This window comes from Hyposmocoma kahamanoa, unplaced genomic scaffold (genome assembly GCF_003589595.1).
Source record: "Hyposmocoma kahamanoa isolate Upper Pololo Valley unplaced genomic scaffold, ASM358959v1 80, whole genome shotgun sequence".
Lineage (NCBI taxonomy): Eukaryota > Metazoa > Arthropoda > Insecta > Lepidoptera > Cosmopterigidae > Hyposmocoma > Hyposmocoma kahamanoa.
The window spans coordinates 4118970-4132779 of NW_020654051.1; the positions used below are offsets into that span (position 1 = coordinate 4118970).

Sequence of the window (13810 nt, forward strand, 5' to 3'; positions counted from 1 at the left end):
TATTTCGTAAAATTATGACAGCGACATATATATGCTTCTTGGCGATACTAACAGTTGATACTAGACTTTATTTCCGAATGCACAACGTGAAAATCAAGATTCAGCTTGTTTTATTTATTTTTGTTCATGAAAATGCGGAAAAATAATTGAAAACAACGTAATTTTAATGGCTTTTACTATTACACACTTTTCTTTTTTTAACAGTTAAAATTCTCTGAATTTAAATAACATTAAGTACTTAAACATTATACTCGATAAGACGATTGGGAACATCAAAAAAGAAAGAGATGGCATTATATAGTTCAAATAGCGTTATTTCTTTCCTGTTTTTAGTAAGGAATAGAAAATATTGGGAAATCATTCGTTCTTTCAATCACTTTAGCAATAATATATTACCTGGTTGACAGGTTTGTCACGATACCAATATGAGTAATGTTATAATAAGCTTACTTTAAGCCTACATTGAAATAAGATTGTTTTTGGAAATGTTATGGTAGGCCCCCTGACAACTATTATAGAATCTCATTAACACCGAAATGAAGAGCAGAAGTGAAGGAAGAATACCAAGGACACACTGGCTTGACCTGAAAAGAGGAAGAGAAAAAATATTTGCAGAGGACAGAACCAACAAGAGCCGAGTTTTAAAATCTGAAGGAGTCACCTCACACACACGCGAAACACGTGAGCATTATGTACTTGCAATAACACGGCCGATTGCCGACGCGAAAATCATAACGTCTTTTTTGTTCTTATTCCATGGACATTAAGCTTTTTCGGGCTGTAATACATACTTTACGAATACGCGCACTACCCTTTAAAACTTTTTAACGACTATTGTATAATACTTTTAATGGTGTCGACGTACTCTATACTCTCCGATAAACTCTTGCGGTTGAAACATAGAACAATGCCCATTTGGCATGCATAAAATATTTGTTTATATATCATTATGAACATAAAATGGTGTACATAGTATCTTTAGTTATGTGTTAATCCCACTGTATGTCTTATGTAATAATATGAACATAAAAAAAATAACTTGTAGATGTAGCTACGTGTGCGTTGATCTGACAAAGTAGTCAGGTGTTTTCTATAATAGAGTAGTGTGAGAGAGCACTCTGTCTGCGTAATAAGCGTGTGTGAGAAAAATAACCACAAGGTAGAGGCGAAGAGGCCCATGCCCCGCCCGCCGCGCCCTGCCTTAAGCAGCTCCCGACTCTCGCCAAACGCATTTTGTAAACAAACAAGAACGAAGTCGCGTGAATGATATTAAGGCGTGCGCGCGAGACCCGCCGCTCATTCCGCCGCGAACTGTCGGCCGCGCCGCCCGTCCGCGCCGCAATATGATTGACTACGCGCGTCCTCCCTACGACCAAAATATGTACGATCTGCACCTCCCCCCGACGCCGCCCGCACCCGCTCGCCTCGACGACTTCCAAGTTTTCAAAAAAGGTGCCGCGTCCTACATCTACGGGAATTACTACAGCAACCCTTCGTACGACTCCTACATCGAACCAGATATTGACGCAGCCAACAACGTTTACCACAACCTTCTTTCATCTCGCGAGTGCCACCGTGACAACTGGAGAAACAAGATGATCAGCCACTGGAACGAAGAAGATACAGTATCTTGGATTATTGACAGCACACAGTGCATGGGCTTTACAGAGTATGAAATTCCGTATTACAACTTTAGAATTGTTGGCGCCGAACTGCAAGATATGAAAAGAGAGCACTTGATACAACGGTTTGCACATCCAAATGTTGATCCAAACTTGACAAGAAGAATAGGAGACAATATTTTCGACAAACTACAGAGTTTGCTGCAACAAGACATATACAGACAGTCCACAGTTCTCCGTTATGCGGAAGGTGACTCCTATTCTCAGGATCATATAGGAACAGTGTTAGATTTAGATTCACAGGACCACAAAAACAGATTATATTTGTCAGATTACAAACCAAACGACAGCAGTCTACTGATAGGCGCGTGTGACTCGAGTGACGACGCTGAATATGATGTTCTGCGTTCGTCAGAAACCGCCTCTCCAGAATACGACGGTAGCGATGGGAGCAAGTCTGGAGACGAGGATGATAAGAAAAAGTTGTTCAAGAGAGCTCCAGGTCGGCCCAAGGGCAGCGGAAAAAAGATCTGCAAGCGTCCCCGTAGCGTTTCCGTTCCGGAGTTCCTAAGAAATCTGTTATTGGATCCAAAATATTGCCCGTCTATAATCAAATGGGAAGACCACTCACTTGGGAAGTTCAGGTGAGTTAAGTCGTTGTAACATAATTAAGATTGTCCTTCGTATTGTAATGAGGGTGTTGTAAAAAGTGCAGTGTCGTGACTCGGTCATTTGTCGCTGGCTGCATGTCGTCTATGTGTAGCTAATACATTGTTTGTCACGTAGCTGGCACGTGGAAGAGCACTCGTATAGCAATAAACTGTTTTACAACTAGACTATTGAGAACAATTGAGGCAACAGGTTTGTGTCGCGTGTTGAATTGGTCGTTAACAGCGTATAGAGAATAGGTTTAGCCAGGTGACAAAAGGTTCGTCATTATGCATAAATCAAGTTCAACCTTTGCGCTTCTAAATTCTGAAATAACTAAAACAATTATGTCTGTTGAAAAAATATCTATCAGAGTAATAATAAGATCATAGTCGGTTGTCAATTAAATAATTATGTCCAGAACCGGTCTGCGAGGCGCTGTGAAGCGAGTGCGTGTAATTAGTCGGCAGGGTCAATGTGAACCGCTTCAACTTCAGTATGCTAATTGTTTAACTCACTATTATCTTTACGATCCTCTTTGATTGTAAATATTATTATATTTTCTGATATATGACATTGTTAAGCAGTTTGACCTTCGTGAACATCAAGATATTACGTTTTTAAGAATGATTCATCTATGTAATGCTCATATGTAGTAAATTAATTGTAGCTTCTATGATTATTTCAATAAAAATGACATTCTTAAAGGAGGTTCCATTTTTTTTTATGTCATTTCAAATCATATATCATATATGTATTTGAATGTGCTACATAAATACATTTAGTTATCATCATCCTTGAAATAGCTACTTTATCATGTAGGTCTACTTTGCTACATATCTACCTTATACCTATACACAGTGAGTTCAGAATGCAATGACTTAGAGTTCGGAACCAATTCATAAGCATTATAATTATGGTTAACATTCTGAACTGCGACAGACGAGTTCATATAAAAATTCCCATTACCAGAATAGACTGGCGTTCAGAAAACTGCAAAGTGTTTTCAGTTAAACTGGAGGTTGACTGGATTGTTAAAAAGTGTGGTCATGGACTATCGTAATCTTAAACCATGCTTTATTCTTATGCATACGTTTTTATCACTCGCCTTAACCTTGCAGACATCGTGGCCTTGGTTAATCGTTCACACGTCTGCCTTGCAACCTTAACTTATCACTCTACTAACACCTAAGTCGCCAAGTTTAAAGTTGAAATTACAGTGTTTTAAAGCCTGATAGAGTTGTTGAGAACTACAAATTCAAATAGGTTGTATAGTATGTGCTCAAACGGTTATTGTAAAGATTCTTGATATGGCATGTGTTATTGGTAAAACTTAAGAAGGTGTCCTTAAAAAAACGTGCTTACAATAATTCATTCATCTAGTAAAATCGTCCATTTTCTCGTGCATGTTGTAGGTAATATTGTAACGTTATCAGTGAAAGGTTACTGGATTAGACCTATGCTACGAGTCTCCTAGTCTCCTAATTGAGACTATATACTGTATTAGGAGCTTGTGTTTGGATTCTTAATTGAATTTGGGCTTTTTTAAGGCGAGGATGCATGCGTGGGGACACAGGTCAAAAAATTTCCGTTCTCAACAATATCATCATCTACCATCATGCGTGGTAGCGGTCTAACGGTCTTCTTATTTAGCTATCTCCCGATGTGTTATTGCAAAAAAAATACAGTTGTGTTTCTTTGGCTCTAGATCATCAATGCGAGTGTTTTGTACTTAATTTGGAAGCGAAAATATTTTTGGCATAAAATTTGTTACTTTCTATCAACACCATTAACTGGAGTTTTAAATGAGATGAGACACTATACTTTCCTCGAATAATCTATAAAAAAAATCGAGTCTCGAAAATCCCAGGCCAAGTGAGATTTTCGAGACTTTTTCAAAAGGTCTAAAGGTCTAAAGGCTAGGCAATTGGGTAACACAAACATTACATTTTAATTAAGTTCTTTTTTTTTAAGTTTTTTTTTAGTTAACTCAAATTAAAAATCGAAAATTTTTATTAAAGTTATTTTTTCATATTTATAATGAGCACGTAAAAAACTAAGGGCGTCTAATATAGTTTCAGACAGATGACCTTATTTTATAACAATAGTTCTTCAATTTCTACAGAATATACTAAACTCTACAATATTGCCATGTGCATGTAATCGGATAAAAAATAACTGTTAATAATAATAATAATAATAACGCACACACTCAATATAGCCCCGCACTAGGGAAACCCTGTGTCGCGGGTGCCATGGACACACACATACACAACCACAAATTACACCCAAACTCACGAGAGAAATAAATGTAGGTCATACAAATATTTCTCCCGGCCCGGGAATCGAACCTGGGACCTCTGCGTGGCAGTCCGGCGTGGTAACCGTTCGGCCACCGAGGCAGTGTTGCTTTATTATTATTGTTATTTATGATACGAAGTGAAAGAAAGAACAAGTCGTGCCCCTGATGCAGTGACACGCCTGTCCATACTAGTTGCAGTGTCACTCAGAGCTTTAAATTGCAAAGATCTGAGGGTCACTGCTAACGCGTCCGTCACCCAGAGACATACCCTTCAAAACCGAAACACAGTAATCCTGACATTACTGCTTGGCAGTAGTAAGAGACAAGGTGGTAGTACTTCTCTGGACGAACTCTCTCACAAGGAGTTCTGTTTCTGCTTCTAATGTGCATGTAACCAGAATACTTTTGAAGAAAAAACTACTTTTGCTTTACTACATTTGTAATACTGTTGAATTAAATAACTTAATAGACCCCTAGTAGGGACACGATGCATTGCACTTTAAGTTGTAGCTTGTGTTCTTGCGCGGTGTACAAAATTCCATAAAACAAATAACATATTCACGTCTATCAGCACAACAAAATATATCTCAAAATTATTTTTTTTTTCCACGAACATCCGTAAATCAAAAATCTCAAAGTTCGCAGACGGACAAAAAACTAAAAGCGTTGTTAGTAATTATTTAGATCTGAATTATGTATTGTTTATATAGTTTAAGCAATTGTTTTTCTATCAAATATAATCACGTTGACCTCTGACGGGTTTGCATTATTATGTTCTATAATCGAAACAGTAAATACAACTTTAGTACTCCATTATTAGAGTAGAAATGCTAGCATGTTGCGTGGTACTGCAAAGAGCACAAAACGTTGGTTTGTTTGAAAAACCAAATATACACGATTTAGATGGGAAAAAATAGTTTCTTTCTTATGTGTAGCAATCGTGAAAACCTACGAACTTAACGTATACGACTACCGTTTTCATATAAAATGACTAAATATATAAAAATTTGTGCAAAAGTGGACATTATTCGGTAATGAAAAATAACAAAGCGTAAAAATACAACACTCAAAAATTACACTTAACTAGTTTTGCAAAAACGTAATATAATGGCCCCTACATTGTGAAGCAGTATTAAAAGTATGTATCTCGTACATATCTCCTATAATTTCTGCTATAATATAAAAACTATGTTATTATATATACGTCTACATGTACAACATAATTCCAAGACTCTTATGGTCAATATAAAGAACCGGTTTTGAAGTTCAACTTGTGCTCTTCGCTCAGGTAGTGATAAAAACTTTATTTACGCAATAAAGAGTAAACAGAGTACGCGGTGTAACAGAATTCCTAAGTGATATTTTACACAAGGGACCTCTGTCCATGATACTGATCAATTTCAGCTCAGTAGAGATCCTTGTGTAAGAGTTCGTCCAGGGAAGTACTGGCGCCTTACCTACTTCTGACGCCAAGCAGTAGTGTGAGCATTACTGCATTCCGCTTTTGAAAGGAAAGGTGCTGGTGCAATTACAGGCACGTGAGACTTGTCAACTTATTTCTCAGGGTGACGGGTGCAGTGGCAGTGTCTCTCAGATCTTTGCGATATAAAGCCCGAGTGGCATTGCGTGGATAGGCGCGTCGATTACAACCAGGTGTGCTACTTTTTGGTCCCGTCGCTATACTTAAATATATAAGAGAGAAAATCTGCTTTTAACGCAACTCGTTAAAAAGCAGACTGCCCTGGGGCATTGCGAACACGAGGTTCGCAACTTAACTCCTTTGGAACCTTTTCGGAAGTAGCTATCGTAGGTCATAGAAGGCTTCAAACAAGACGAACAGAAAGCTTCTTTGTGAATCCAGGCTGTTGCTTTAGTAGGTACATAAAGAAGAAAATGAATTTGTTTCTCAGAACATATTTTAAAAAGCCTGATAGAAGTTATCGAGGTTTTTGTTGAATCAACTGAGACTTCGGATCCTTTAGCTGGTGATCTTATGAAATAAAGCGATTGTGAAGAGAGAAAATAATTTGTGACATACCAATCACTATCTAAAATAATAGCTGGACGTTAGCTTATCTTCAGATGGCACAGCCGCTTTAGGCACTTAGTTGTTTGATATTCATGTAAAGTTGATATGTATAACTTAGAGTCTAGAAAATAATTTTCACTCTTTAACTTAAGAACTTAATTTGAACTTATATGTTTTATTTATATCATAAGGCGATGCGGACCACTCATGCAATGAGCCATTGCGTATTCCACCACCTATCTGACGAACTCACCAGCGCTTAGAGCACGTCTTTCTTTCGGTTTAGGCTAAAAATGTGGGTAATCCAGCGCCGCTTTTTTAAATTTACCGGTTTTTTAATTTTAAATAATGTTAGTTTATTGTATGTAGTTATTATTTTTCTTTAATATCAGTTTAAAATGCTATTTAATACATTTGTTTATATCACATTTTCATTGACATTTACGGAACTAAATTGACATGTAATGGAAAATTATGAATAAATGATTATATTCTTTTAAGAGGAAAGCAAAATAAGTAGTAGTTTTGCGTATAGCAACAGCTATAATGTTCATTATGTTCGTTTTATTTATTTTATTTTCGTTTTATGTTAGTGGCTTTTGAGGTATATTTTTGTGATTTGGTACAAAAATATTGCGTAAGTAGGCACTTCTGGTAGGCGACAGATTTGTTTTAATCTATGTTTTTTATCATCTGATTTATGAAAATTATTATTCTTTGAACAATCAGAATTTACAGGATGACATTCTAAATGTCATTTTCTTAAAGAGCTTATAGTAAGGGGATAATAACAGCTGTTTCCACATAAATTGTTTTTTGACATCGTTTAAAATTGGGTTGTTTTAATCAAAGAGTACAAAGTTGGGTTGTTTCAATCGGATATAACGAGGTCTTGAGTAGGTGTAATTATGAAACTATGTTATTTAAAGAGTTTGTTTACTAGCTATATAATATACTCGAGTAAGTCTAGTAGCAGTAGAACGCTTAGTGAAAGAAATTGTCCAGGGAACAACTGCCACCTTAACGTCGCTTTAAAGCGCCATATTTTGCTGCCTGTTCTGGATTTTTTACAATACTTATGCGTTAGATATGGAACGTGCTTAATTAAGAGACGTATTAAGCTCCAACTATTGAAAATTGGAATGTAGATGGCAGGGTGTCCCAACTATAGTAGGCACGCCCTTGCCCCGTAATAGTATAGATTTTTTCTTTTTTCTCGGCACGTTGCTACGCAAGTACACGCTCAAGGCCGCCACTCACTTCCTGTTACTTTGCCCGCTTTCGCTTCGGTTACACGTGGAAGCGAACTTTTTCCAATCGTTATTTTTAAGGGAATAATATTTTTTATCGATTACGTTTTAGACCCGCCCCTGGGCGGGTAGTGTTGTCTAAATATTGTTTTACGGCGGATTTCATGAAGGTCAAAGGGTATTAAGAACGAATACAGATTAGGGTTTATACAAGACTCTCCACACGTATAAATGACGTAAAAATGCATATTCAAAATTAATATACTTTATGATGGTGAAATATAAATATAAACGCAAGAAAATAATATTAAGTGGATATTAAAATCGTTGTACGAGTACAAAAATCCGTTCACAAAAATGGATTTATGCCGGAGCAGCCCTAACGTTGCTATGGCAACGGGCCCGGGAAGCTTCCAGTCACGTGTCGCGGGAACTTGTTTCCGCTTTCCGCGTTTTTCTTTTTCTCTCGTTCCACGCGCATTTTTTCTCCCCTCTGAGGGGGGGCCGCTCGTGTCTCGTGCAGCCTCCCGGCACCCCCCAACAGCTCGTGTACGCGACTTAATTGCGTCTGTGAGTGTGGTCCAGAGAAATTAGAACACGAGTAGTTTTGTGATGCAGAGGCAGCTAGTTTTCATTTCTTTTGTAGTACAATGATCTTATCAAATAGGTTATAGTTAGTAACTGTAGGGTTTATTAGCAGTAGATCTCCTTATGAAGGAGTTCTTCCAGGGAAATACTGCCACCATGTTGCCAGCTATTTCTGCCGCCAAGAAGTAATGTGAGCATCATACTTCGTTTCTATTTTGAAGGGTAAGGGTATTGGTGAAATGACATAGTACTTATCAATATTATGTCTCAGGGTGACAGACGTAGAGCCGGTGCCCTATAACTGTTATGGACAGGCACGTCGCTTGCACTAGGCGCACGACTTCTTCATTTCGCCACTTTTTAAATGTACATAATAGTTCCAATTTCGTTCTATTTATCTTAGTTGATTTTCTATACATATTATGTGTCATGTTATTAGTATTTCCTTTTACATTTACTGTTAATTGAAAATAATTACATTTAGTACTGTATAAAAACAGTATAACGTCATTAGTGTGGCGATAACACGAAAGAGTTTTTACGGCATATTGGGGTATTAAAAATAATGAGGGATCAATTCAAAATGCTGACCGGCAGAGCTGGGTTCAAGATAAGCGTAATCATTTTGACCTTGTCACTACCCAAGCAGTCATTTGTTTACTGCAAGTCAAGCCGACGTCCAATTAGTTGTTACTATATATAATTACTACAATACTTACTGGAGAATTAATTAACCCATAGCAATGACATATTTAATCATTACTACGTTATTATTATACACATTGTTACCGCATATTGCGAATAAACAATACATTTTACAGATATTGTCGTTTACGCACACGGGTTAATCTATTTGACACTAACTAAACTATTTATATATTTTTCCTTTTCCGCTAATTATGAGGATCACAACAATGTGTACTTATTGCGGTACCAATGTTTATAATTAAGCGGAAAAATATAAAAAAGTATATACCTGATTATTGTTGGAATTAATGTAATTTAATTTAAAAACGCAATAAACGTTATAGCTGTCATTTATCATACCTTGAAAGTATAGGCATATTAAACTTTAGTAAAAGAAGCATGTTAGCCTCTGTAGCACACATTACTCTGCGCGAGGGCTTGCACCAAAGTCCCTGTAACATTTCTTTTTCGTGAAAATCTATTTATAACTAGGGCAGCCTCGTGCTGCCGCTTACGCGTGCCGTTATATACTTTATATACTAGTACATAAGTCGGAGAGTCGCATGTACGGGCTTTGTGCGTAAACCTAAGCATACTTATATATTTTTTTCTCATAGTGGCTCTATTATATTGATTAGTAAGTCCCCCTCCTTCCGGGTAGCTGCTCAAGTGTCTCGGTAGGATTTTTCTTAGCGTTCCTTTGTTTTGCGAATTCTGGACGCCCTCGCGCTCGTCAAATGAGAACGGCGACGTGCTAAACGTTCCTTTTTAGCTCTCTCTTGTTTTTCTGCGTCCTTAGTTTTATTGGAATTATGAAATTGTATTAGAAACCGTAACGCCGAGGGGTGAAGCTCCATTACCAAGATTTACCACAATGCAGTAACGAGGCAGGTGATTGTCAGAAAAAAATATTGTAGGAACCCGTCCCTCTTTATTAAAAATTTGCACGCATTTATCATTGAAAATATGTATAACCTGAATAATAATTTAAAAAAAAAATCGATCTCAGAAGTTCGTGGAGTTCCATCTATTTGCCAAGTTTTATTGAAATCGGTTACCGGAAAGTGCGTGAAGTGTATTTAGATAAAGTAACTTATTGTTAAGCAACAATTTCATCCAGATAACCCAAATATCTGTTATATTAAATTTTCGTAAAACGATGACGAGTAAAGAATGGTTTATATCATAATGCTGAAGGCATAAAAAGAAGATTGTAGTAGTAGGTTAGAATATAGTTCTTACAGGGACGAACAAGTCGTGCGCCTGTGGTAAGCTACACGTCTATCCATAACAGTTGCAGTGCCACTCAGACTTTTAAATTGCAAAACTCAGGGGGCACTACCATTGCACCCGTCATCCTAAGACAAGTTGACAAGTGACCCACGTTACTACTTGGCGGTATAAATAGATCAGATGGCAGTACTTCCCGGACGAACTTCACAAGTAGCACTTCTACTAAATGCATGTACATAACATGTGACGTTTAAATTATACAATGTATAGTGAAAGTCATAAACCAGGACCCTATACATTACTTCCTAGATCGTGTCTACTGACTATACTGGAGTTTAGTTAATGGCTAAACTAAGATTAAACCTCGTTTGTAGGAAGCGTGTTTGCCGGACTGCCCACATCAGGGTTATTCGCTTTACCCTTAATTGTTTCTTCGAATTTATTTCGTACTTAAAAAAAGTACACTATTAAATTGTTAAGTGGAGAATAATTTACGCAGTGTGGTCATGTTGAATTATAAACCTTGTTTCGTGTGAACACCTTCCAAATTACAACCGCAAAAAACTCCATTGTTTTGCGATCGTTGCATATTAGCCAATAAAATGAGTTATGTTGTTGTTTAGTTTATGCTCTTTTATTAAACCTTTTTATTGAAAAGAAGGCAGTTGTATGTTTGAAGCCTTTGTCTTGTATCTGTGCGACTGTGTCTGTGGCGTCGTGTCCCTGAAATGTCTGGTCTGATCTTTAAGCGCTTTTTTATTTGATGGCTAATTTGGTTCTTAACTTACCTATTTCTGCCGCCAAGCTGTAACGTGAGCAGAAGGGTGTTGGTGAAATTAAGGCACATGATACTTGTCAACTTATTATAGTCTCTAGTGTCCCTTAGATCTTTGTGATGTGAGGCTCTGAGTGGCACTGCAACTTATAAAAGAAAAGCTTTAAGATTAAGTTGAAGAAGTAGCTACTAGAAAAACAATTCTATGACTCTAAAGAATTTCTTATTTATTAAAAACAAATGTCACAATGTAAATGCTAACGTATCATGATTTATCTTTGTTTGTTTTTTTATTTTTATGATGTGTTATAAAATGTCTTATTATGTATTGTAAATCCGATACTACGTACTGTATATTTTATAATTAATTTTGAATCAAATAAACACTGATTTGAAATGTAATATTGATGTAATGTCCGTTTTACAAATATTGAATGATATGGACAACTGACTTGTAACGTATAACATTGTTACCAATAAATAATTTCATTTTATTATTGCGTTCCGGTTTAGGTGCTAGTGAAATTACAGGCACATGAGACTTAGGAACTTATGTCTTAGGGCAACGGGAATATCTTTATGATTTAAAGCTCTGAGTGGCATTGCAACTGTTATGGACAGGCGTATTGTTTAGGCGCACTTGTTCGTTCCGTCACTTGATATTAAAAAAAGCTATGTTTGATAAACATCGGTTCAACTTCAAGATCATCAGTTCTTTTCCTAGTTGGGTTAGGGATGTCAGATATAAGATGATTTGTTTTTTGTGATTTTGTTTTTGAGATGGATTTGCAATTGATTTTTTCAACAATTCTTAAACCATCTTGCCCGGCTCAAAAGATCCCATTATACTGGCAGCATTGCCTCCCTGGACGGCAATGGACGCTTGCTGAACCAACCACGACCGAGAGCGGTGATCGCAGCCCCTATCTCTGAGTCGGCGACGCGACTACTTTCACATGCCTGATCGACTTAAAATTTGGTATACTATGAATGATATTACAATAATAAAGTAACTTTGATTTGATGCTACAACCAGGACAATTCCTCAACTACTTACCATCACATCATAAATAATCTTTCTATTCTACAGTAGAACTGTAATTTGTTAGCTTACAGATGGTGATATTATTGATTTGTTGGAGATACTGTTTTGTATCGGAGTTTTAGCCCGTGGTTTATTGTACAGGAAAATAAAAGACAATCTGCAACGTCAAAGAAAGTTCGCAATGGCAGACGACTTGCGAAATCCTCCTACACAACCACTTTTTTATACTATATTACAAAAGAAGCAATAAATTTATTGCCTTCAAAATTTCAAATTCAAACCTCGAATGAATGATGCGCTTTCGAAAATTCAAATTTTTTTTATTTATTCAAAATGGCTACCGTTATTTTTATTCGTCCACCGAGTGACATTTATGGCTATGCGGGCTGGCCATTGACGTCAATTTGAATCACTAGTAATGACTTATTTGTGGTTTTTATGAACAATGGAATTTTCAAACGGGGGCAACTTACAATTTGCGTTTATAAAATATGGTAAAGAAATGAACTTAATATTAAATATTGCACATTAACAGAACAGTAATGTAGATTTATTAAGATAAAGTAACTCTACAACAAGCTTATTGTTAATTACGAATTTCATCCAGATAACATTACAAAACCTGAAACCACGTTCGGACACGCAGGCAAATTCGCTTCTGGCAGTTGCCGGCCGCCGCCGAGACACGCTAGGTTCGCTCACTCGGCACATGCTGCTTTCTTATATACTAAACTAACCTAATCGGTAGTTAGTAGGTTAGATGAGTATATGAAGGGCGTAACCAAGATTTGACCTACATGGAAAAAGAGGATCAAATATTATTTCTGAATATCAAATATTAATGCATAAACATAATGATAGTGTTACCTTGAATGCAGTTTATTTATAATTTGTCTGTGGATCATCTAATGTAGATGGAACAAGTAATATATAGTGCACATTTACAATAGATCAATTATATATTTGAGGATCAAATAACATTATCCCCTAATTATGTGTCAGACACCGACACGAATCATCTAGTTCCAACTAGGGAATGCCCTGTACTATGAGTACTAAAACAACGGAATTCACTCTGGGGCACTTTTTAGAACTTCTGACCGGAACTAATTTTGTAAAGTTAACTTCTCAAATTGGTCCTACCGGGAACTTCTCATCCAGCAACCAAACAAGTGCAAAGCTGAGCCACCGAGGTCGTCTTATCTAACTAGAGGAGCGGGCGCCATAAGCGTACGCGCATACATTATAATATAACCTTATTTAGCACATTATAAAGCACCGCTTAACTGCTTGGTAAATGCAGTCTGAACAGATTCTCTAACCAGTTCATAAATTGCGTAAATTACCAAGTTTAATCGACAGCTATAGGTTCACGGTCGTCGTGGCCTATTCGGACAACAATTTGCACGGTGGGCTTCCCCGCCAGCGAGTTACGTATCACTATTGCCGATGTCATACATACACACTCATACAACTCACATGTGTGTACAATGACGTGTGTTGCGGTGATTGCGTTAAACGGGTATTTTCGTCAACGACTACGCTCCATTGTGTACTTAATACATATTTTGTTAAATTTATTCACTATATTAGAACTTAAATTCAAATTATAATTACTTCTTTTTCGTATT

At 36.9% G+C, this 13810-nt stretch overlaps 1 protein-coding gene across 1 annotated transcript in view; it reads left to right on the plus strand.

The window, feature by feature from the left end:
* Positions 1-1298: 1298 nt before the first annotated feature.
* Positions 1299-13810, plus strand: part of LOC113233846 (ETS-related transcription factor Elf-3-like) — a 33403-nt gene continuing 20891 nt past the window's right edge. The window contains exon 1 of the mRNA XM_026469065.1: positions 1299-2266. Within this exon, the coding sequence (XP_026324850.1) occupies positions 1344-2266 (923 nt within the window). The 5' untranslated portion in view covers positions 1299-1343. The remainder of the gene's footprint in view (positions 2267-13810) is intronic.